The sequence below is a fragment of the Pyxicephalus adspersus genome, chromosome Z (genome assembly GCF_032062135.1).
Source record: "Pyxicephalus adspersus chromosome Z, UCB_Pads_2.0, whole genome shotgun sequence".
Lineage (NCBI taxonomy): Eukaryota > Metazoa > Chordata > Amphibia > Anura > Pyxicephalidae > Pyxicephalus > Pyxicephalus adspersus.
Genome location: NC_092871.1, coordinates 11,837,712 through 11,864,019, shown reverse-complemented (window position 1 = coordinate 11,864,019; position 26,308 = coordinate 11,837,712). Strand labels below are relative to the sequence as shown.

The window sequence follows — 26,308 nt, the reverse complement described above, 5'->3', positions numbered from 1 at the left end:
TTAATGAACTACTATAAAATTGTATGTAATCTCTAACAATAAATTTCTCCTGTTTTCTGTTTACATATAACATGAAAGTTTCAAAAAGTTTTGTTCTATCTGTTTGGTGAACACAATATACCGTGTTTCCCCAATGATAAGGCAGGGCCATCAAATAAGACAGCCCCCCCTTTTTAGGGAAAAATGAAAAATAAGCCCCCCCCGCAAATAAGCCACCCACCGATTACTTACCAGAATCGGGTGGTACGGTGGGTGACTCCATGATTGGCACAGATTGATCAGAAGTGGACATGAATGGCACATGAACAATAACTGTGTACTGTAGTCTTCTTCATGGGTAAATAGGGCATCCCCCTGAAAATAAGCCCTAGAGCATATTTTGGCCTTCCAAAAAAAAATAAGACAGTGTCTTATCATCGGGGAAACAGGGTATATTGGTGAAAAAACATATATCCTGCCAGAAATCTTGTGAGTTGATAACTTCCTGTGCTCTCTGCCTATTCCATTGTTGCACTCTCTCTCTGTAGACTACAAACACAATCCCCCTATGTAAACTTGTCCTGGGGTGACAACGCTGCTCCCCCATTGAAACATGATAGCAAGGGGGTGTGCCAGGAAGTGTGCCATTGCCAGGATTATCTAAGGTGGGATAAACGGCAATATAATATTAGTATCTTTGTTCTTGGGTTTAGATATGGACATGCTTTAAGCATACAATCTTATGAGAAAAACCCTCTTTAGCACTGTTTACTAAAAACTGGTAACCCAGTTCATTAAAGTGTAATGGTCACTTTCTGAAAGTCAAAACCTACAGAGGAATACTTTAGTTATTATGTTTAATTTCTTTATTATTATAATAATGAAGACAAAGATCAAAAATGTCTTGAGCTTGAGCAGCCGCTCTTTAAAGTCAGTAAAATCTTTACTGAAACTTATAATATACTTTATATAAAGCAGTAAATCTGACATTCACTGAAACTTTCCCTGGTGGAAAATCAATAACTTCAATTGAAAAACATGGGCCTGGAAGATCCTCCACCAGGGAGTGTTTTAGTGAACTTCAAATTAATGGATTACTTTCTGTAGTGATCAAACACACTACCAGAGGAAAAAGCCATACATAGGAAGAACAAAGGTTGTTGAACAAAAATATGACTTAATTCATAAAGCAAAGGTATACAAGGCAAACATGGTCTGTGGGTGCAGCATGCAAACATATTGAACATCCATTTATTCTGTAAAGAGAGATTACACAGACAAAAAGAAACCCAGATGTCACTTGTGCTCAGTGTTTAAGATATTATTATCCAGTAATCCTGGAGCCTTTGTGTGTAAAGTTTCCACGTGGCAGTCTGGAGCCGGAGGAACACTGCAAAAACCATCAGTGATAAGCTGCATAAAGTGGATCTGTAGTTCCATGAATAATAAGTAGGAACAGGCAGAATTTATTGCAGAAGGTACAGGCAATGTCCATTCTGCAATGAGCCATACTTGTATGTTTGCATTTTTTATGCTAGGCTGTGCATGCTTCATTACCAAGCAATCATGCTGTAACTACCACCATAGTAGGCATGGTGCATGAGGAGTGGGCAAAGGATCTCCAGGGAGAGTGTGTGCCCAGGAAATGGCAAGACGAGCAGAACTTGCTGTGATATGACTTAAGTGATGGTAGGGTATCCAAGCCAAAACAACTTCACAATAGGGTTGAATGAATAGGTGACAAAGAGAAGAAGGCAAGTTCCTGATACAGGCAAAGCAGTACTTTGTTCTATCGAGTGACCTGTCCACCTACAACACCAAGCCTTACTCACTTTAAAATTTACAGAGCACTAGTGTGTCAGATTCCTGGTCCTCCTGCCAAGTGATGTGGTTTCTTCCACTGCTGTGGGGAATGAAATAGGAACCTGGGACCTTAGTTCTGAAAGGGTGCAGAATGCTAGACACTAAGCCATCATGTTCTTCACAAGATTGCTTTTTACCAAGCTGTTGTTCAGAAAGCAGTGCAGTGTTACTCTATGAATGCTAATTTTAAAGACACAATTTCTCTGAATGGCAATAAAAAAAGAAGGATTTATGCTGAATGCTAATGTTAAAGGGAGAATCTGAACAAAAGTCAGTGCAAAGATGTCCATTTCATTACTGATTGGTTTTTCTACAAGGCCTTGTGTTTTGTAATTGCACCTGTTAATGACTGTAATTGTTCCTTTGCCAGTGCTAATTTACTATTCTAACCTGTGAGTTAAAGAGTATTTGTACTTTTTAAGCTAAGTCCAAAAAAATAATAATATTAATTTACTTATTTGCCATATCTAGATCTGCATTGTCTCTAGGTCTTTGCTTCTTCATGTCAGAGCCATGACTGGTGATCTGATGACTGCTAAGAGTAACAATAGAGAAGCATTGGGAGAATAGAGGAAACCATAAGTCCACCCAATGGGCCTGGTTTATTAAAGCTCGCAAAGGCTGGAGAGCATACGCTTTCATCAGTGAAGCTGGGTGATCCAGCAAACCTGGAATGGCTCTGGTTCCAGATTTAAAACATTTGCTAGCAAATTACTTTGAAGCAAACAGGAGCATTCCAGGTTTGCTGGATCACCCAGCTTCATTGATGAAAGTGTATGCTTAATGGGTGAGTAAAGGCAAAGCAGAGAGATCATTGCATCAAAAGTCCTCAGGTACAGCTTTCTGCCCAGCAAGGATAACACTCCCCAGAGTGACATCACCAAATCTAACTCCAAATATGGTCGATCTAGCAATTGGAGAAAACACTGCTGTAGGTGTTGACACACTGCAGATATACAGATATAAGTATACAAAACAGGAGTGTTTGTGAGGAAATGCATTGCAATTTTTTAGGAGGTACTCAAAGGGGAAATTGTTTTGGGTACTAAGCCACAATTCTATATGTTCTTCAAAATATAGCAAATCTTCACTTTTTGTGTTATTGTTGCTTTATATATACTGTATTTAAGCATCACAATAGTGGACTGGTAAGAATGCCAGGTCAAGAACTAATTTGTATGAAAATGCACTCACAAAATATATCCTAGACTGTCCTTGTAAATCAGCCAGCACCCTTCATTCACAGTAAACTATTGACCTCCTCACATAGAGAGGAAATGTCATTGTAGACTGTGCCACTGACAGTTAATCCCTACTGTGCTGACATTGCTCCCTCCTCTGTGCTTTGTTGTGTGTCAGATTAGTGCCCTTGTTGGCACACTCTGCATACCCTATACACTGCTGTAATGTGCTACAATGTATATACTGCTCATAAATGAAAATTTAGCCTTCAGCTGGTACACATAGGCAGATCAATTTCCAAACCAATAAATCAAAAGCCAATCTGAAATACGGTCAACCGATCATTACTATACAAGTTTCTGAATCTCTTACGGTTGTGAAGCAATTGGAAATGTTGGTCCTATCTGTGAGAAATGTACTAATATGTGCTAATATTATAGGCAAAAAGCTGTAAAGAGTATTTCTATCTTATATTACAGCCGGCAAATGTATGGTACCATTTGTCCCCGAACAGAGCTCTTATCCTGTTCATGAGTACATGATTGCATTCCAGCAAGTCCAGTGTTACAGAAGGCGGTGTTACAGAAGCCTCACTGCCTTCCTCTCTGCCCCCTTCAGGTGTCAGAGGAGAAAGCTGGAAGTCAAGTCGCAAGTATAGTTGCAAGTCGCTGGGTAAAACCCCCAAGTTGAATTCCAACCTCTAGTCCATAGTGGATGTACCATTCACCTATTGGCTAGTGTCCTAGCAATGCAATAGTTGTGCAAAGACACCAATCACTAAACACTGGATATCCATACACACCCAACAGAAGTTGTAGTCCTATTGAATCTGTTAACTCTGATTCTACCAAACCTAAGCTGAAGATCAGAACCTGCAGTAACTTAAATAGATTGACAATGGATATATACCATATTTTTAGCAGTCAGCCTGTATAAATGGGCACTGTAGGCTATATTATTTAACATTGATCAGTTAGGTCCATTCTTTTGTATCGCATTAGGAGCTATAAACCTAGCAGTGACTGCTCTCTTTTAGATCTTAGATTCTGCTGAAATCTGATTGATGTGGAGTGGTAAACAGCAATATTCCAGTTAATTGATCAATATCATGGAGATCACGCACCCATATAATAGTGTATAGACACATATACCTGCATACAATCCTCTGCCTAGTCCATATCCCTACATGATATAGAATATCTTTTTATGGCTTCTGTGGAATAGTATAAGATAACAATATAAGAAAACAGAACAGCTATTTAGAATACAGAAACAAAAAAACTACCGGACACATTCAATGTAACAAATTAATACGCAGTTTATCTTTGTGAACTCTTGTTCTGCTTCTATCATTACAGAGTTGGTACAGTTATTGTGACCAATGATGCTAATTAATCCATGGACTGCTGACAACATCAGTACCATCCCTGCCGTTTTGTTTAACAGATTAATACAGCACATGCATCCAGTTAAAGTTTTAGGAAGCAAAAAGAGTAAAACACCAACTCTAACTGCAGAGTAACTACCACAGCGCTAACCACCCTGCAGCCAGTAGGTACTATATGGGGGGTATTATTTAGCTAATTACTATAATTACTGGTTCTTTTGTATTGGAGCACAGAACAACCTTTATTACTGCAATAATAGTGGTGGATGACATACTTATTAGTTATTATTATTATACAGTAGCTGCTGTGTATTTCACTTACCACTGTATGTTACTAAGTGCTTTATATATTTATGCACAAAGAGTATTGAAAGTCCGGAGGGCTGTTATTAGTTCATGCTATGTAAATTGTAAATGTTTCAGTGACTTTATTAACATTATCTAAAATAACCTATTCATTTTATAGGGCTGGTGTATTGTTGGTATTATAACATAGTGCCTGCTACTGTATTTGTGCACGGCAGTACCAATCTAAAGGCCCATTAAGAACATGGCATCATGCACTGCGTTAACGCACAAGTGTATTGAGCATTTTCTACCACTCATTAATCTTGGCAGAATAAGGGCATCCTATTCTAATAAATGAACTAGAAACTTACCAAAACATCCAAGAAAATTGGCAACTGATACACAGAGCAGTGTGTTACCGTGCATATAAGATTCATTGGGCCTGATTTATTACTTTCCAATGCAGGAGAGGATACACATCAGTGAAGCTGGGTGATCCAGCAAACCTGGAATTAACCTGGTATAGGATTGAAAACATTTGCTAGCAAATGACTTGTTGGATCACCCAGCTTCACTGATGAAAGTGTATCCTCTCTAGCCTTGCAGAGCTTTAATAAATTAGGGCTATTGTCTTTGTATATTGGGGTAAATGGCACTGCACCAAAGCACATGACGTATGGTAAATTCATTGCAGTATCGCATATGTTACAGCCTTTGGAACAATATGTTTTAACCTTTATTGAATCACAGTGCAAAGCAACACAGATTAAAAATCAAAATCAAGACAAAGATTTTTGGAACTGTGTTCCAAGTAAGTGCCATTCTTTGCTGACTCTGTATATGGAGCCATAGGGTGCAAGCACTGCAGGAAGCATGTTCAGACTAAACAATTACAAGTAGAGATGTACACAACCATCGTAATGGATTATAGTTCTATATATATCTTGTATGCAGCTAAAGTAATTTTATAAATGGCTGCTAAATATCATTAGGAATTGTGCACATCTAAAGGGATGCAGAAAAAATATTTTGTCACAAAACATTAAAATAATATTGCAAGGCTTAATCTCTTCTTTCTTCTAGTTTTGGGACCACAGGTAATGAATCCAATAGATGCCATCAGAAACATCATAACAGTTATTTTTTTTTAAATGTATAATAATATATTTATGTTTTTTCATACAACGGGGCTATTCATCTTTCTGATTAATAATATAATAATATATATTATTAATATATTCATATATATTACATAGATATACTATATATTAGCATACTAATGCACTGGTAAAGGGTTTATAAGCAAATTGATGGATTTAGTTAGGTTGCCCTTACATTGCTTTAAAGGCCCACGATTTTTGTGCTCACTAATATGGGCTTTATATATGTAAGTGGCTATCAGCACACCTCAGAAGTAATTGCTGGACACATTTCATGTCAGTGGAGGCCCGTACCACAAACAAACTACACATTTATATTTTTGGTTGACTGATTTGTTGGTTTGTGGTGACCTTTGTTGTGTTCTCCAGTACTCTCTCTTTATTATAGAGAAGGATTTAGGTGTCCCAACAGCTGTTAGATGGGCTAAGTTAGGATGGACAGTTGACAACCTTGATATAAAGCTTGGAGTGGTGCAGAGGAGATCTTGACTTGCATTCATGCTCTAGTAAGTGGTGATGGTATGTTTATGGTTCTATTGCTTTGTGCCGGAAGGGACCACGGGTCATCTGAAGTCCTTCAGAAAACTTTCAACTACTTTCCAACGGCTTTAACCCACTTACAACTGCATGTTAATATCGTTGTAAAGTGTCTATTGGAAGCTTATGAACAACCACACCTCAACTGCACTGTACTGCAAAAAAAGGATTCCAACTACTTTCACCCGTCCTAATGGTCACCAAGGGTTTGGGGTGGATGAGAACTGGTTGACAGCAGTGAACTGCTCTGGTGCCACTATAAAAAAAGACCTGTCTGGCTACTAATAATAATAATAATATTTAAACAGTATTTATATAGCGCCATCATATTGCAGATTTGCACATTTATTAGGGATTGCAAATGACAGACAGATAAAAACAATAAAAATGGAGGAGAGGAGCCTGCTCAGAGGAGCCTACAATCTAGGAGGAGAATCTAAGAAGTAGCAGACAATAGGATGGAGGGATATGGATACAGTCTACAGCTATAGTCTTAATGTAGTTTGTGTTTGTGAAAAGATGATGTGATATGACTATAGACCCCCACCTCTTTGATTGTAAGCTCTTCGGGGCAGGGTCCTCTCCTCCTGTGTCACTGTCTGTATCTGTCTATCATTTGCAACCCCTATTTAGTGTACAGCGCTGCATAATATGTTGGCCCCTATATAAATCCTGTTTATTAACAATACGAATGATAATAATAAAACTGTGCAAAAAATGATTATTAATATTGGCATAGCTGTGTCTGGGAACATGCAGTAACCATAATAATACAATAGTATTTCAGTGGTGTAAGGAATTATCTTTTAACTACTGTCTGTATCTTTTTGTAACACAGTGATACAATGGCACAGGAAGCTGGAAGTAAGATACTATAACTGGGAAAAATTTGCTAAAGTGAAGTCCTAGCTTATCTGGAATGTAACACTTGTTTGCCATGGGAAGGTCAGTATGTGCAAGCCACACACTTTGTAGGAAAGACGGTGCAAAGTGTATTTGGCCAGTAAATACATTTATTAATATCAGTACTTTTCTAGATAAATGCTGTAGGTGTGATGTCATATGGACATATTACCTTTACCTGAAGATATGTGAAATCACAGGTTAAACGCACCCAAAATTATGTCCACTTTACATGGTGTGGATATGAATATCCTGCTATTTTTATTCTATCCCTATCCAGCTTCAACAGTCAGTGCAATATCGGTGTCAACTCTCAACCAAATCATTCTTCACAATTTGAAATAAAAAACCCAACCAGGGTAGTCAGCAAGAGGAATGTCTTTATCATGGCTTTGATGGATGGGGTCAAAATACAAGTGGGAAATCCCTTGCTTCATTTCAAAGATAAGCTGATAAAAGATGAGATACCAACAGCTTAAAATGGGACTATATTTAAAATTTGAAAAACTGCCATGGCAATGTTCCTTCGGCAATACTATACCTGATTGTTTGCAGCCTTTTAAATACACCTTTTCTTTCAGGCAGAGATGTTGTTCTGGCAGCCCTAAGATATGCACAGCTTAGCATTTTTTTTTAAAGAAGATAGCGAACAGGCAAGTAAGTATGTTTTGTTGCAGAAGGGACACCGTCTGTCCCTTTCTGCAATAAAGATCTGTCTGCTTGCAAAAAGCAGAACTCCAGACAAACTGGTGAAGAATAATGTGAGAATTTGCATGAGAGATCTACAAAATAACTGATGTAAGAACGGGAAGATGCATGCAGTGTGGATGCTTTTTAAACCAGCAACATAGTAGTGACATCCCCAAATCTCACTCCAATTCTGGTTACGTTTGCAATCAGAGGAAGTAATGGCTTTGGCACGTGCAATAATTGTCGTTGGAAATGAACGATTGACAACTGATCGTCCGATGATCTTTAACAAAAAAAGGGCACAGCCACTGGCCAATGACGCCGAGGAATGAGGAAAATCGCTGGAAACGATGGACCATCCCGGCTGATCTGATTGGGGGACCATCGTTCGCTATCTATTGTGTGTACTGTTGTTCAGTAGTCATGGATGGTTATGCAGTACACTTTCTCTAGTACACATCACTTTCTGTACCGTTAAAACGATTGTATCTAGTGTGTGTACATTATTGGTGGATTATATTTGAACGATCGTATCCTTACAGCATGTACAGAAGTTTGCACTATACGATTTTTCAAAATAATTGTGCATAATTGTCGATCGGTCGTAAATTGTTCGTTTTGCAAGGACAATTATTTCACGTGTGTACGTAGCCTTTCAAAATCTCACACTGCGGATATACAATTCAGAAACTAGAGAACAGGAACCTAGGCACATTCACATGGCAGTGCTCTGCTATTTTCAAAGAGGATTTCATGTTAAAGAGTACAGGCAAAATTATCTCGATGTCCCCTCAAAGCAAAACATCTCTTTTTTAACTCAGCACCCCTATAAAGTCCTGTGCATGCTTAGCAACTCCCTATTCAAATTTGCTCCCAATGGAGGAGAAACAGAGGAGATGTGTTTCAATGGAGTCCCTTTGACAATAATATCCCCGATTGGGACAAAAGTGACAGTGTCTTTTTAATGATCATCTTTCAACATTTATAAGTTCTAAAAAAGAAAAAAAAAGTTCTTCCAGTGATCTTAAAAATGTTTAAAACATTTTTTTTTATAGTACTGACAATTTTGACTTCTATGAGGGGATCTTAATTTTTTTCATAATTTGAAAATTCATAGAAGTTTAACAGTCTTTGTCTGGCCTCCATTGCCTTTAATCCACCATATCAATTTCAAACTCTAGAATTTATTAGAAACATACTAGATAAGTATTTTCCTTTTAGGTATTAGCAATACTTAGGTAATCACCATTGGCTTTTTAAGCTTTAAAACACAGCTGGTTTAAGCGTAATCACTTTGAAATGTAATGTTTAGAAAAAGGTTTTGCGCTCTCACCCCTCTTCCATATGACAGAGACAATTAGTAAAACAACACTAAAGTGTGTACAGCTGTTTCTGTAGTTTACAAAGATTACAGATGACTGAGTTGTTCCCTTTCATGTGAGATTAGTAAACATGTTTCCCAAGCAAGTCAAGAAATGGAAGAAGTAATGGATCAAATGCTCTTGGCGGTACTGTCATTCTTATAATTATAGATTTGTAGGAGCATCATACACATTAAAGGATAACTGTTTTTTTTTCATAATATTGCAAAGTCTGAAATAAAGTATTCTTCCTATGTATGCCTGTTTTTTAAGCTGTATGGGCTGTGCAAGGGGCTTCCTAATGTTTCTTGTGAGCCCAACACAGAGTTTTTAAAAGCAATATCCCAAATGGAGCCCTAAAGCACCACTCTGGGCTGCTGTTTTATTTGCCCATGTAATTGGGACATCCCTTGTACTGTTCTGGTAAAATGCTTTTTGGCTGGGGAAAAGGATTGTGTAAAAAAAGTATTACTTGCTTGCCCAGCAGCAGGCAATCTCTTGCAATGTCCAATACCAGGGTTATGGCAGCCATTGCCAACCATGTGTACTATGTAGGTATGAGGCCTCTGTATTGTACATGATGGAGTTGTGACATTGTGGGTTGTGAAATCAGGCAGCTTTGGGGGACTAGTAGAAAAGAGAGGAGGAAGCCTGCTGGAGCAAGGAAAAAGGTAAAAATTTCAATGTATTCTTTCCCCAAAACCAAATCAGCATGAGACCTCTGTAGTTTAAGAGTGTCTACTTCAATGGATAATTTAACTGATGCTCAAAGTGGGAATTTAAATGTATAAACATTATGTAAGGGTTTATGTGTTAAAACAAACCCTAGGCAAAGTAACAAGATCAAAAAGGATTAGCCCATTAAATGAGAAAATAATAAAACCAGCTTTTGCTGCAATATTTACCTATAGTTCAAAGATTTCCTCAAAATGATGGCTGGCTAGCCATTGGATCCAATGGCATCAATACTTTTAGAAACTGATTACAAAAAAGTGCAGAAAACAGAAGCCCATCCAGACTGGAGGTAAAAACTGTGCAGTGCTATCCACTGGCTCATAATACATGATCAGATAACAAATTATTTTTAAGGCTCAAACATTTGGACACCATTAACTAAAAGTATGTAACACAATAGTAAGCCAACTGGACAATATAAACTCTGGAATGAAAATGATAGAAACTCAGCAAAATGTATCTCTGAATCAGACAGAAAAGCTATTTTTCTTACTCCAGGAGTAATTGGGAAATAAATAGGCAAAACCCAACAAACTTACCCGTCTGTTTGCAATCTTTTTTTGAATGTACACTGAGCTGTGGATGCATAATTTATTGTATGATGCCGGCATAGCTGGCTGCAAGCAATAACAAAATATGGGACATGGGAGTTAATAAATTCTGGCCTGGCCAATAAAGTGGGCTGAAGGACCCAGAAGAAGACCAGGTACATTTGTTGTCGCCATTGATGGAGGGAGAAGAGATGTGTTTATTCCTCCCTAATACTCAGCTTTTTAGCTAGGGGGCCTCTATGATTCTTCCTACCAACCCATATGTCACTATTGTGTTCTATAATGCAACAACTGGATTTATTGGTGGACAGGATATCTGACACACTTGGAAGTGTAGTATAGCAATGGCAGCTCTGGAAGGTGAGTATTACATTTCCCTTACAAAGTGCTGCATGCTTATATCTTTTTTCCTGTCCTGATAGGGTCCTCTATGACCTCTATACTTGCAGGTAGCGTGGAGAAATTCATCCTATAAACGTCACACCAGAAGCACTGAACTCTTCAATGTTATTTCTGGGATTGAGAAGTAGAAGAAACTGAATTGATGAAACAAAAGTGTTTTGTGCATACCTTGAAAATTAGTCCAGTGCTATCACCTACAGCTTAGTAAGGAGTTGTTTTAAATCTCATTTATTTGTTAAAAATATATGAATATATATATATTTTTTTAAGTCTTGTCATAGCTCTACATTAGGCTCTGAACAGTTTCCTACCTTGGTATTTATATATTATACATTTCTCCAGGAAATGAACAGCTTCAATTTTCACTAATGTAAAAGTGAACTCTAGCCTACTAATGATTTCCTCACTCATAACCTCTTCACAGCCACGACTTCAAGACTTTTCTAGAGCTGCCCCGACTCTCTGGAATGGTCTTCCTCGTCCCATTTGGCTTGCGTCTACTCTCTGCATATTTAAAAAAAAAGCCCTTAAAACCCATCTTTTAAAATTTGCCTACCCATCTTCTTCTGTCTCCTAAACCATCACTACTTCGCACCACTACATACTGTATCTCCCCACCTATTGTGTGTTACTTTCCCCACCTCCTAGATTGTAAGCTCTTAGGGGCAAGGTCCTTTCCTCCTCTTGTGTCACTGTCTCTACCTGTCTGTCATTTCCTACTCCTATTTAATGTTTGATAATTTCCTGTTTGATAATAATAATAATAATAAATGAATAAGTACCGGTAAATACCGAATAAATACAGTTTAAACTTTGCTTGCTTTATGCATTTCTTCTATATTTGTGCAGTAACCCACCATGTAATTTCCATTTTGTACAGGAGCTTCCTTTAATAAAGACCAGCCAACATTGCTCTCCTTGCAGACAGCCAGTGGTTGTTCCTTCTTACCGCTCGTCTGTGTTTATAGGATATGTGGATCACGTTCATGATGGCACTTCTACTTTTCCAAATCAATATCTGGGTTTGCAAAGGAGTTTAGTGCAGACAATATATATATATATATATATATATATATATATATATATATATATATTTATTTATATCCTTTTGTAGCTAATGTGAAATATATTTGCATTCAAGTTTTTGTTCCCAAAATGCCTGATAGAACTCAGATGTATTGTCTAAGTCAGTTTTGAACTTTATTCTGTATCCTCCAGTTACCTTTCAGTGACTCTTGCAATGCTTTATTTGTCTGCACTAACTAAAATATTTATTTCTGCATAGAAGATTATAGATGTGGGAGTAGAAAAGAAAAAAAAAATGACAGGTGAATTTGGCAGAAGGAAGCAGAATAGGGGAAAAAGGGAAAAAGGCGAGATAAACAAAGGATAGAGGGGACATGGTAAAGGGGGGTTGGGATGGAATGCAAAATGTTCTCTGGTCTGTCTGGTCCAGGGTCCCCTGTGAGACACTGCACATGTGACAGCCTGTAAAAGCTACAGGAAGCATCACACAAGAGAAAGATAGAGACTTAGCAAGAATCACAGAGAGATTATCCAGGGAGGGAGGAGGGACAGCTAACTGGCCCAAACACAGACCAAGGGGTCGAGGGATAGCAGTAAGGAGAAAGTGGGAGAGCGTACCAGTACCCATTGCTAATCCCAAAGACTGAGACTGCTCTCCTGACAGATGGAGACCTTGGAGAAGATGCCAAGTCTAGCAGAAGAGAGAGTGTGAGTAAGATCAGAGACAGAACATAGCTGTACAATTAGAGACTGTGACTTTGTTCTATGTGTTGACTGCAGGGAGAACAATGTGTTAAAGGGAATGCAAGTAGCACAGTTCTATAAACTAGACAGGGGCTGCTACTTGTCACACAGGAGAGGCAAACTGCTGTCAAACAAAGGGCAGACAAAGACCACCACCAGCTGTAATACACAGAGAGAATAACTAAAGGGGAAGGTTGTGAAAGAAGGCAGAACGTGGGACAACGAAGAGTCACAAAAGGGGCAACACTGATTATTTTGAGTCAAAATCCTTGCTGGGCAGACTAGAATGCCTTATCTACAAAAATTATTTGTTATGCAAAACCGGGTGGAATTTGTAGCCATTTGCACTTTTAAAACAAAGATATTTTTAGATATTTAGAATTCAAAATGAATAAAGTGTTATTTTCCTTTCCAACTTCTCCTCTTTGTGCCCCCAGACCTTCCTCCCCCACCCTGGACACCTCTTCTTCAGTTGACCCGACCCCTGTCGCCCCTGGCCTCCCTTGCCCTTCTCGAGGTTTTCTCCGAAGCCTTCGGGTGCTCTACAATATCTTGGAGGAAGAAGGAGGAGGCCGAATTCACATACAGGATATTGAGGGTCTGTGGGGAGGACCAAGCATTCTGGCCGGGGTCCCTCAAGCACTTAGAGATGCTACAGCTTCCAGCGGAGGATACTTGAGCTTTCCAAGGCTGGTGAGGGGTCTCACTCAAGCGCTGAGGATAGCCGACTCTCAGGAAGGGGCTACTCACAAAAAAAGAGGTGGGTTTTGAAAACCTGGTAAGTCTTTTAAATTTTGCTTCTGATGCTCTCTGTGTGCTGTCTTCTTGTAGCTAGTAGAGAGTGGAGAGGATACAATTGCACCCAGGTCCTTGCACTTATGGGGCCCACCAAAAAAACTCCTCCCCCTTACCTACCATCTGTTCTCCCTTTTCCCAGATTATAGCAGAGTTTTACTTTTCTACACATGACCTTTTCTATTGTGGATTGAACCTCATTTTAAATATATTACCCTAAAAGCTGTAAGTTTTTGAAAGTTGTATGACATGGGGTGTTTTATAAGTGTTGGTCTGCTAAAACCTGACATTTCTGTTGCTAGAGTTATCTATCGGATTTCTTTCCATTGTGAGACCTCTTCATTGTAAAATTATTTGCACCTGCTGCAACACAATCTTATTTTTAGGACCATGAACAGGAGTGGGATCGTATCTGTTTCACAGGAGATTTCACCCCTGCTTGTGGAGGAAATATAAAAAGCCATGGAATAACAGATCCTACCATACTTTGCCTATAACGTTAATGTTATTTTCAGGTTAATAGACTCCTTTAATTTTTTTCCTGGAAGTACCCAATTTAGTGAACTATTGCATATCCCATTTTCTCTGTCATCACCTCCACCTCCATGGCAAGCTCCCCGTCTTTTAGCTTCATCCCTCCCCTGTTTCTCTGCTCTGACACTTGTGTATCATAACCCTCTGTAATCTGCACCATCTGTCCGGCTGTAATCTGTACATGAAGAGATAATGCACAGAGCACCCGGGGATTATTAATTCATGCAATAAAAATGATTTTTCACGCAACCTGTCATTTCCAATATATACAGAACAAAAGCTAGAAATATATACTAGAATTACATAAAGTATAATAAAATATAAAAGCTTCAAAACTAACCAGATAATTGAGGTTTATATGGCTCATATCCTTTTTTTTTCATTAAAGGATCACTGCTAAACATTACATTTGTATTGTTTCAAGAGATGTATTACGGTTGACTCAGTGGCTAGCAATTTGGCATTGCAGCCATAGGTTGTCCTATTCTATCCTAGGTTTGGGATTTCCAAATGTTTATATGAGTTTTTTATAGAAAAATTAGGACAATCTTCCAGATATAAAAATTCAATAATTGCATGAATATAAAATGGGAAAGCTGGAACATAAAGGGGACTAACAACAGTAATTATAAAAGGGACAAGGGTTAATGGAAGGGGGTAGCCTCCAGGTCAGAGTTGTCCATCACAACATGTTGGGCCTGATTTAATAAAACTCTCCAAGGCTGGAGAGGATCCACTTTCATCAGTAAGGCTGGGTGATCCAGAAAACCTGAAATGGATCCGGTCCAGGATTGAAAACATTTGTTAACAAATAGCAAATGACTTTTAGGAAATCCATTTCAGGTTTGCTGGATCACCCAGTTTCACTGACGAAAGTGTATCCTCTCCAGCCTTGGAGAGTTTTAATAAATCAGGACCATTGAACCCATGGCTCCCATGTTTCGTAAAAGCCAGATAGGTCATTCTTCAGTATGTGAGACAGTCTAACCATGATTCAATTAACTTTGGCTTTGAGGGCTTTAATGTCTTCCAGTCATTTGCAATTGAGGTTTTCTGGTTTGAATCTCAGCCAGGACACTACATGATGTTTGTTTTCCGCATGTATGTGTGGGTTTCCTCCCACTCCCAAAGAAAATACTGGCATGGTAATTGGCTTTCCCACAAAATTGGTCTTAGATTGTAATGACATTAGATTATGTTGGGGATATTACCTGCTCTAAGACAGACAGATATTGACATGACTATGGACATTGTATTGTGCCGTAGAAGATGTCAGTGCTTTAAAAATCCCTAAAAACAATTTCCATTCTCAATCATTGAAATGAATGAAAGACCATAGTGGATTTGTCAGTCACTTAATCACTATGTTAGATCCTGAATTTCGAGGCACTGCTTGAAGTATTTGGCGGTCAGTTGTCTCTTTAGCCAATGTCAGTTTCTGGCAATTGCTATGGGTAAACACCAACACGTTGTAGGCAGCCGACTGCATGAAGTTAAAGCAAAACTTTACTCATTGGTGAGCTTCTTCCATAATCAGTGAATATGCATAGCATAATTGTTGATTATAACACAGACTTCTCTATGGGCAGTCACCCTGCAAGACCTGTCATCACCACATCTGAGGGAGCCGCCATCTTCACTACCGACTTCCCAGCAGACTTTGGAGAGCATGGCAAACCCCTTTGGTCATTGGATGGCCACCTATTGTCTCCGGTGACTGTCTTTGTATGAGGCAGACTACACAGCGCATACACTGTACAGTGTAGATCTAAAACAAAAAGGCATGAGGGGCTTTATTTTTTGTCAAAAAAAAAAAATGTATGTCTGTTTTGTCAATTAGCACTACCTCTTAGTGACTTTTTGTTTTTTAAGTTTAGGTCAGCTTTAAGAAACAATAACCACACCACTTCACATTTTCCGTGTGAACCAGGCCTCCATGACCTTATTTGTATGTATCCAGAAACAAGAATAACAATTTCCCAATATGATTTACTTGATATATTATGTTGTCAGGTCATACAGTTGCCTTGCTCCCTGTGTCTAGAGATGAAAATCCGTCCATACGAAGCCCTGATATGAACTCCTAATTTTATCTGAACAGATGCAGGACTGTAAGATGGGAACAGATGGAGAGAAAAATTAATTACACACAGGGACGTATCAAATCCCTTTAAAAAAATCTTCCCATTTTACACCAGTCATTTATAGAATACCACAATTTTTTTCCCAAGGATAATCAGGCAATGTTTTCATCAACAAAAATATGTTAATATTAAGCTAATATTCACCATGTGGCAAAAGTGCATATGACACGTGTCAAGTTATATATTGCATTGACTTACCTGGAAACACTGATCATAAAAAAGAGCTCCCATGCTGGGTTACGATATATGAACAAATGATAAAATAGGCTTCCCTACCAGTCTGATGTAAGTAAAATTAGAATACAATCCCCAACAAAAACAGTGAAAATTGTATTATTTTGGCTTTCCTATTACCCGCAATGCATTTCATGACATTTTTGTAAAATATATGTTTTACCAACAGTATTTCTCTATTTCAATCATCATTACTGTCTCTTCCTCTCAGGTGCGAAAGGTGTGACACGTTCCCAGAGCATCCACAATGACGTCCCCTCCTCTGTACGTCTGACACGGCACGAGCAACGCATTCGTCGGCATACATTGACCAGCGGCATCGATTACAATACGGTACCTAAGACCTGTGTGTCATGTTTCTAGAATGTAACATAGGCATACACTATATGGCTTTCTCTTGGTGTTACCTGCAATCAATAATACAATTTAAACTTTGATTGAAAGGATTCAATGTACTATTTTATTCAACGTTTGATCTGTATTATGATCAATTTCACCATTATATTAATTTGAAATATTGACTGTAACACAAGAAGTGAATTAGATTTCAATATAATAATAAAAAAAAAAATATTTTGCCCAACTATTTTTTAATAATTTACTGCCCCAAAATGATTGCAAAAATTTAATGAATGTTTTTATTTACCTAAATGAACAAAAATAGTGTATGGCTAGAAATCAAATTGCAATTTGTTCTCCAATCTGACTGTGCATGTTCTCTGCCAATTCTGTATCAGACTTTGCTTGTTAGTGATCACTTCCAATTGCCGTAGAATGAATGAGCCCTCTACAAACAGCTTTGGTTTGTTCTATGGAAAAGACACAGTGGTTGTTCTTGTTGATGATTTAGGAATCTCAGGTCAAATCACTAAACAATGGGCCTGGATTATGAAAGCTGTCGGAGACTGGAGAGGATACATTTTCATTAGTAAAGCTGTGTAATTCAGCAAACCTGGAATGGATTTCTTCAAAGTCATTTGCTATTTGTTATCAAATGTTTTCAGTCCTGGACCAGATCCATGCCAGCTTTACTGGATCACTCAGCTAGACTGATGAAAGTGTATCCTCTGCAGCCTTAGAGAGCTTTAATAAATCAAGCCCAATGACCGGAGATAGCTGTACAGGAGCTTTTATTTCATCCTTGACGACCACTAACGTTAATCTTGGGTGACAAAAGTCCATCAGCTGTATGTAGTCAGAGAGATTTGCAGTGTTGTGATTACATAGATGTTAGCTGCAATTGAGACTGCAGCAGCTCCCAGCATTATTATTATTATTATTATTATTATTAATAGTAATAAACAGGATTAATATAGCACCAACATATTACACAGTGTTGTACATTAAATAGGGGTTTCAAATGACAGACAGATACAGACAGTGAGTGACACAAAAAGAGGAGTGGACCCTGCCCCAAATTTAGAAATGTGAGCAAGTCTGATGAGAAAAAGAAAGGAAAGGAGAGAGCGAGGGAAGATCTGAAGAGGTCTGGAAGCCATGCATAGGAAAAGGTTATGAGTAAGATGTCAATAGTGGTTAAGTGCTGGAGAGACAGATTAGAGGTGAAATGATGTATGTGGTTCATGTAAGCAGAACAGGAGCCATGGAGTGATCTATCTCCCATGACAATGTTTGTTATTAAAGTACATTGGCTGTCAGTCCCCTGTGGTCATAGAGGGTGCAGGAGCCACCCCTTCTCGGAGCTTGCAAGTCTCATTTACAACTCCTCTGTGTGTAATCTTTTCATAAGCAGCAGTTAATAGGAAATATGACTCAACTCATGATTTCACAAGCTACCTTCACATGTCAAGACTGAGGGCTGTCCTACTTTGTCAATCACACTTTATATGGTAGGACTTAAAGGTGGCCATTCAGATCTTTTATCCAGTTTTTGGATAACCCATCTGTATCTGCAAACATTGTCATTTCTACTGATAGTCAAGGGGATCACTTTTTTGCAGTTGCTGATTGTTCTTTCTGATTATTAAACCCAAAAACTCCATCTGTATCCTTCTCAGAGTGATAATTCATTCTTTGCTAAATGAACAGCTTAAACTCCTTTAGTAAATCAACTCCAAGTGCACATTGTACTGGAGTCCAAATTCTAGGCAACAGGTAAACTTTTGAACAACTTGCCATATTAAAAAGTAACTTTGAATTTCATTTGGAGTGTAAGTCTGCATCATGGGGTTATGACATGGCATTGCTGCTGGTAACATCAAAAGTAATAGCAGTGACATGGTTTTGGTCATACAAGGGCCCCTAGTGACATGGTTTTGGTCATACAAGGGCCCCCAGTGACAAGGTTTTGGTCATACAAGGGCCCCCAGTGACATGGTTTTGGTCATACAAGGGCCCCCCTAGTGACATGGTTTTGGTCATACAAGGGCTACCAGTGATATGGTTTTGATCATACAGGGGCCCCTAGTGACATGGTTTTGGTCATACAAGGGCCCCCAATTATATGGTTTTGGTCATACAAGGGCCCCTGGTGACATAGTTTTGGTCATACAAGGGCCCCTAGTGACGAGGTTTTGGTTATACAAGGCCCCCAGGGACATGGTTTTGGTCATACAAGGGCCCCCAATGACATGGTCATACAAGTAAGAGCCCAGATGGAGTGAACACGGAGGTAAATAGCGGTGAGAGAAATCATGCAGCAATGCATTTGTAGGCACAGTATTCTGCAAACAGCCAGGAAATTCCTAACACAGAGATGCCACAACTATGATGACCATCAAACAGGAGCCCAACCTGTTTGTTTGCACAGGGGCCCTCTGCTATTCATGTCGCCTCACGTTCATGCAATATTTCTCTCTCTTTTCTCTCATCCTATTTAATTTGTGGAAACCCATAAAGAGTGAAATAAATAGGACAGGGTGGGTGAGTGGGGCTGCGAGGATGGCGGACAGATAAAGGAGGGGTGGGAAAGAGCGGGCGACGAGGGAGTGTCAGCTCTGTCCGCATAACTTCACTATTCACACGGGACTGCTGATTGGGAACAACAGGAGGACAAGTCTGTGCGGATCAGAAATCGGAGAAGGTTCCAAAGAGAGGGTCAGCCAGGGAGAACGCCAGAGCTAGTTACAGGTGGAGCCAAGAAAGTAGACAAGCAGGTTACTGGGGGACACAGAAGAGTGGGGTGTATGGGGATTGAAGTGAGGAACAGAAGGCGGTAGGGAAAGAAGAGAGGATTAAAGGGGGCCTGAGGAGGAGGGATGTGGGGAGAGAAGTGACAGAGAGTGACAAGAAATCTGACCAGAATAGAGGCAGGGAGGAGGGAGGCCTGCTAGCTATAGACAGGTACATACACAGACACGCCTGGAACTTCACAGGGAACACATGCACACACCCTCTGCTACACAGCCACATGTACAAAGCATAGACACACACGTATGCACACACACATACACACAGAAACATGCATGCACACAATTCCAGCCCTCCATGAATGCAATACTGAAGGAAAGGTAGGAAATTTGCATGTGTAGACAGACACTTTTTGTTAACACTGAGTTAGATGCATTGGAGGTTCTGTACTCTGGAACCCACAGACGGTATGTATGGCTGTGCAAGCTGCCTATACCATCCTCATCCTCCCTCTTCACAACAGCCGAGAGGCCGTGACCTTCTACCTGTGGGTAAGTCCATTTCATGTAATGTACTATCTATCTATCTATCTATCTATCTATCTATCTATCTATTATCTATCTATCTATCTATTTCTTTTTAACCCTTCTTTTCTTTTCTGTCATATCAATCTAATCATCAGTCTATATAACTTTTGTATATAGCTGTATGTATGAGTGTGTGTATCTATCTAGATATTATTTCTGTTTATTCATTTAACAATCTGCTATTTCCTTCTCTTTGCCTTATCTATCCTTTGGTCTATTTATATATTTTTCTATGTTTATATTCCTCTTTCCATTTCTAACTATTCAGTCATATCTATGTTATCACCAGTCTATATAACTTGTATACTTTTTTGTATAATTGTATCTGTTTGTATGTATGGATATGTCTATCCATTATTTATGTTTATTTTATCAGCTTTGATATAGCAATCTGATTTCTATTTACTTCTTTCCCTGCCTTATCTATACATCAGTATATCTATCTATCTATCTATCTATCTATCTATCTATCTATCAATCAATCATTTCTGATTACTTTTATTATTAAACTGTATTTATATAGTGCTTACAATCTACGAGGTGGTTTGTTCTATCAGCTTTTTATATCAATCTGTCTTTCTATTTAGATTATATTTCCTTTTTCTTTGTCTGTCTATATCTATCTATCTATCTATCTATCTATCTATCTATCTATCTATCTATCCATCCATCCAACCGTCTGTCTGTCTATCTATCTATCTATCTATCTATCTATCTATCTATCTATCTATCTATCTATCAATCTATCTATCTTTCACATTCTAGTCTCTGTTGTCCTCCAGGCAATGACTCCTCTTGTGTCAGTCTCCTTTTCCGTCTCTTCCCCAGGACACATGCAGTAATCTGTTAATCCCCAGCAGGGTTGTGACATTCACCCTGTGTTTATGTGACTCTTCTGTATTTGTATTCTGGTTTTCACAAGTAAAGAAAATGATGGGTTTGTTGTTGGCAACTCTGCTTTTAGTGTTTGATGAATCCTCCCTATGGTGTCATCAGGTAAGGCTGTAAATGTCATGATATGGACGAATTCATCAGATATTACAGTTGATGTGTGATTTCTGCTCTTGCCTCCTCCTTACATCTGTCATCCTGGAGAAAATTAGAAAACAAATGAGGAATGTGATTGGCAACAAACAGCAAAACAGGCATTTTCCTTTTTACAGCTTTCCAGCCCCAAGTTGCAAAGATGATTATGTTGTTGCACGCACACGCTACAATCCATTCATGCCATTATATGAGAAGGTATTTGATGAGGGGTAGGGGGGGGGGGTAAATGAAACATAGCTACACTATAAAACTGGAAACCTCCTTACTGGGTGGATAAAAAAATATTAATACAAAGAATAAAATACATGTATTTATTTTGCTAATCCAGACTCCCTGCAATGCCAAGCAAAACAAAAATGGCAACAGCTCTAAAGAATGCATACTTTCCCTTTCCAAGCAAGGTTCATATAGATAACGCTTTTCATGGGACACACATATTACAAAAAATTCTCAGCACACTTACTTGCTATACAGCAAGCACAGCTTGCACTCTTTCAATATTTTGCATGGAAATAGAGCCTGCAATGACATGACCAACACCCTAGGCAATAAAGCATGTGATCCCTGCTGCAAGGGTTACTTAAGCTACATACACACTTCCAATTATTATCGTTGGAAAACGAACGACGAACGTTCATGCACGATATATATGAACGATCGTATAGCACCGATCCTGCACATAGAGTTAACGACACGATCGTTCATAGATATTGTACACACAATAGATACGATCGTTTGAGCGATAGAGGAACTATGTGCACGACAGTAAAGTGAACGGACGTTCGTTCATCACGCATGCTCTGAACATGGACGATCAACGAACGACCGTACACACGAACGATGCTCAACGATCGTCGTCCAATCCGATCCGTCAGTCCGGTCGTTCGTTTCCAGCGACTTTCCTCGTTCGTCGGCGTCGTTGGTTACTTTTTTACCAACGATTTTTTGCCCAATCAATCGTTCGTCGTTCGATTGGAACGATAAAAATTGGAAGTGTGTACGCACCTTTAGCCCACCTGAACCAATCACCTACCTTCAGAAGGAATATGTGTCTGGCCCAGGGAGTGGGTCCATTGACTTGAGCCTCAAGCAGCATTTTCCCTAGAATAGGTAAGTAATATAGCCCTTATATTATTAGTATTTATTTTCCATCAAGATTAAGGTGATAGGTAGGAGGTAACTTACAGGTACTTGGGGCAAACATAACCAACATCACGTCTTTTTGCTGTTCGCACCTCTATGTACTACATCCTTGTCTGTGAGAACAATTTTAATTTAAAAGGTTGTGAAATGATAGGGTATCTTTTAAACTTTAGCAGCACCCAGAGTGCGATTTTCTATTAGTTATTGTAGGTAGCAGAAGTATATGTGACATTTTTTCTATATAGTTGTCAGCTACACAGTTCTTTCCATCATCAGTAGAAATACAGTCATCTCATATAAATGTTTTATTCTACAATGGAATAACCTTGTAAACCAGCCAAGGACCAGTAGAACAAGAAATCATGCTGTGTAATTGAGGTGTACCCGTGGGATGTGTGTTGCTCTTGCCACCAGAATCTGTGTGATCCAATATTAAAGCCTTCTGTCATCATTCTTACTTATTGCTAACTTGCTTTCCTCTAAGGGCCAAACCGCACCGAGAAGTGCTGGTGCATTACACGTTAACCCTAACCGGTGCTCCCTGCAAGCCCCAACCTAATGCCTGATAATTCTAAGCAGGGATAGCTTTTTACTCAAAAGGGAACTTGGCAAATTTTAGATGGGGGCCCAAATGCACAACATTCCAGTTTCCTGCACTTCCTCCATTAGGCCTGATTCATTAAAGCTCCCAAAGGCTGCAGAGGATATACTTTCATTGGTGAATTTGGGTGATTCAGTAAACCTGGAATGGGTTTCTTCAAAGTCATTTGCTATTTGTTAGCAAATGTTTTCAATCCTGGACCAGATCCATTCCCTTTTTGCTGGATCATCCAGCTTCAGAAAGTGTATCCTCTCCAGTCTTGGAGAGCTTTTATAAATTGGGCCCATTATGTCATTTTGGGTCCCTTGAGAAGATGGAACCCCAGGCAATTGCTCAATTTATCCCTCTAAAACCAGCCCTGATTCTAAGGCTACGTACACACGTCAGATGACTCTTGTTCAATTATTGCCTCAGGGCTGATATTAGACGAGAATCTGTCTTGTGTTCAGTGCTGGTCGTCCGTCATCTGAATGATCGTCCTGGCGGATCCACGGATGACGGATGAAGAACGATGAAAGTGAAGGGAAGAGACCACAGTGGGGTGCTGCTCCATCTTTTTCCCCCCTCCCATCTCCATAGAGCAGAACGACGCTGTATGTACTCGTTCATGCATCATGCAGTCGTTTGTTGTTGGAAAGGATCTTTCATGATTCTTGACAATTATGTGTACATGTGTACATAGCTCAAGAGCAGGTGTTTTCAACCCCAATAATTTCATCACTGCCTCTGGGATTAGCTGTGGTTGGGGTATTGCTTACAAAAAGTGTCAGCTATGGAAAATGTGCACTGCTATACATTGGTGTGTTCCCTCAAAAAGATTGCTTTGGAGAAAAAGGGATCTAGCAGACAACTTGTGACCTAATTGGGTTTTGGGCACAGATATAAAAGTCTCAGAAATTGGTGAAAGGTGCTCTGCCGCTGATGGACTATGATGGAATATTTTGCAGTTATCCATATTCATGGCTGCATGACAAATATTTATCACAAGATTCCCACATGGGTTCGACATTCCTCAGTACAGTGTTGGTAATCGTGTGTGCCCAGCCATGCAGACACAATGCCCACTTGCTGGTGCCAGTAAATAGAGCTGAGTCATCTGTGTATCTTGTTTACTCCTATTTTGCACAACATAAAAAGGGCCGTTGATCAAAGAAATGTAATACAATGCTGTTGTATAAATCTATTGTCTTACCCTAATCTCACTTCAATGAGTTATGTTATGTGAGTGAGCGAAGCCAACCCAGGACAGGAGGAATGTGATTGGCTGGATAGCCAGGTAGAAGAATACCGAATGCAGCCATGCTGGGAATTCCTATCTACTTTTATTCAGAATCTCAGCTGACAATAAACAGTTTTTAGATCAATAAACTGGTAAACTTTATATGGGGACAGTAATTTGGACACATTTCCCCCTATGACTAGAGAGGGTTATATGTTAATGCAGGTGTGTGGTGGAGTCAAAGAATCACACGTGCACGGTCTTTTCTGATTGATTTCCATGGATATAAGAGGAATGCATTCTGAATGCATTTCAAATGTTTTCAATCCTGGGCCAGATCCATTCCACATCGTTGCTGCCTGCACTGTGCAGCCCTATTAAATTCTATAGGCTATAGTCCAACATGGTGGATGAGAATGGATGACGCCCCATTCGTTGCTTGGATCTTTGTCAGTGGAGGGGAAAAAGAGAAACATATACCGTACTTCACTTACTGGGCCTGATTTATCAGGATCCCCATGGCTGGAGAGGATATTCTTTCATCAGTGAAGCTGGGTGATCCACCAAATCTGGAATGGATTACTTCAAAGTCATTTGCTATTTGTTATGGAAACTATTTACTCCAGGTTTGCTGTATCACCCAGCTTTACTGATGAAAGTATCTCTTCTCCAGCATTGGATAGTTTTAATAAATGAGTGAAAGGTCTTCCTATTGATTTCCATAGGTATATAAGAAGGATTAATTCTGAATGAGGAACCAGGAGTAGGAGTGTGCTGGCCGCTTTGGAAAGTCTGGCAGTAGGGGAGAACTACTTGCTGGAGTCACAGATATCAGCAGACCTATTAACCTAATTTGTTCTATCATAACATAGGTGGAAAACATTTTAGGTGGAGTTCTTTAAAAAAGACCCAATCATAAAAATCTCATATAAGCTTTAACATGTTTTTGCATTTTCAGCTGTTATCCATTGTTTAAATATTTCATCTTTCATTAAAATTAAACTTGATGATCCTCATGTTAGGGACACGGACATTTCCTGTTGCATGCTTTGCCAACGCTCTCTTTCTGTTGTCTAATTGTGCATCTGCATTGTCACTTATTGTCACATGGGCATTCAATGGAGTGACTGGATCAACAGACAGGCAATGGCATGGTCCAATGTTGTGACCATCAGGAAATCTGCACTGAGAAATGCCATGCAAAGATTGTTTGTGTTAAGTGGACAGGAAGGGTCTGATTTATTAAAGCTCTCTAAGACTGGGAAAGATTGATTATCATGGAAGAGCCTGGGTGATCTAACAAACCTTGAATGGATCTAGTTGAATATTAAGAACCTTTGGCAATGAATTACAAATTTTAGGAAATCAAGGTTCTCCCATAATAGTCTATCTTCCTCAGTCATGGAGAGCTTTAATAAATCAAGTCCACAGTGTCTGCAAAGGCTGCAGGAGATCTGAAGCATCATGATAGAAAAAAGAACAAATAAGGTAAAAAGGCCATTGTTTTATGAGAAACGGTGCTTAGGTGATCTGCATCCACACTAAGGACCATTTCTTTGTAACCATTTCTATGTTTATCCTCTACAGCTGCGCCGCATGAAAGAGCTGGAGCAGGAGAGAGATGCTTTGCTAGACGGAGTTCAGCTGGTGGACAAGGCGCGGGAATGGTACCGGCAACGTCTACATGAAGCAGAACAGAAGAGGGAATGGCAGTGCACTCTGGTATGGTACACCCCAATCCTGACTTATCATGATCAACACTGATGTGTTCAACTTTTGTGTTCATTTATGTAATGCCAACTATTTCCAAAAGTTGATTTTTAAACGTTTCTCATTCCAATTGCAATTTTCTGCATTTTAAGGAGTCCTGGTATATTTGTAGGAAAATACATATAGCATTTTAAAGTGGACCTAAACTCAGATTTTTACTTTATAAAAGGGTAGACAACCCATTTATATAAAGTAAAAATATTGTGTTTTGTTTTTTTAACCTCCCTAGCGGTTCATTTCTTTCTGGTTTTATATGTCTAAAAGCGGTACATTGTTTTTCATGAAAATTTATTTTACAGTATAATATAATAGTATGAGTACAATAAAGTTTGAAAC

At 39.1% G+C, this 26,308-nt stretch overlaps 1 protein-coding gene across 2 annotated transcripts in view; it reads left to right on the top strand.

The window, feature by feature from the left end:
• Positions 1-7,318: 7,318 nt before the first annotated feature.
• SAPCD1 (suppressor APC domain containing 1) overlaps positions 7,319-26,308 on the top strand; it is a 26,949-nt gene continuing 7,959 nt past the window's right edge. The window contains exons 1-4 of one of the 2 annotated variants that reach the window (XM_072429726.1): positions 7,319-7,341; positions 13,246-13,568; positions 16,727-16,848; positions 25,790-25,924. In XM_072429726.1, the coding sequence (XP_072285827.1) occupies positions 7,334-7,341; positions 13,246-13,568; positions 16,727-16,848; positions 25,790-25,924 (588 nt within the window). In that variant the 5' untranslated portion in view covers positions 7,319-7,333. Of the gene's footprint in view, positions 7,342-12,549; positions 12,773-13,245; positions 13,569-16,726; positions 16,849-25,789; positions 25,925-26,308 lie in introns of those variants that run through there. The other variant, XM_072429725.1, reaches the window with a different exon arrangement.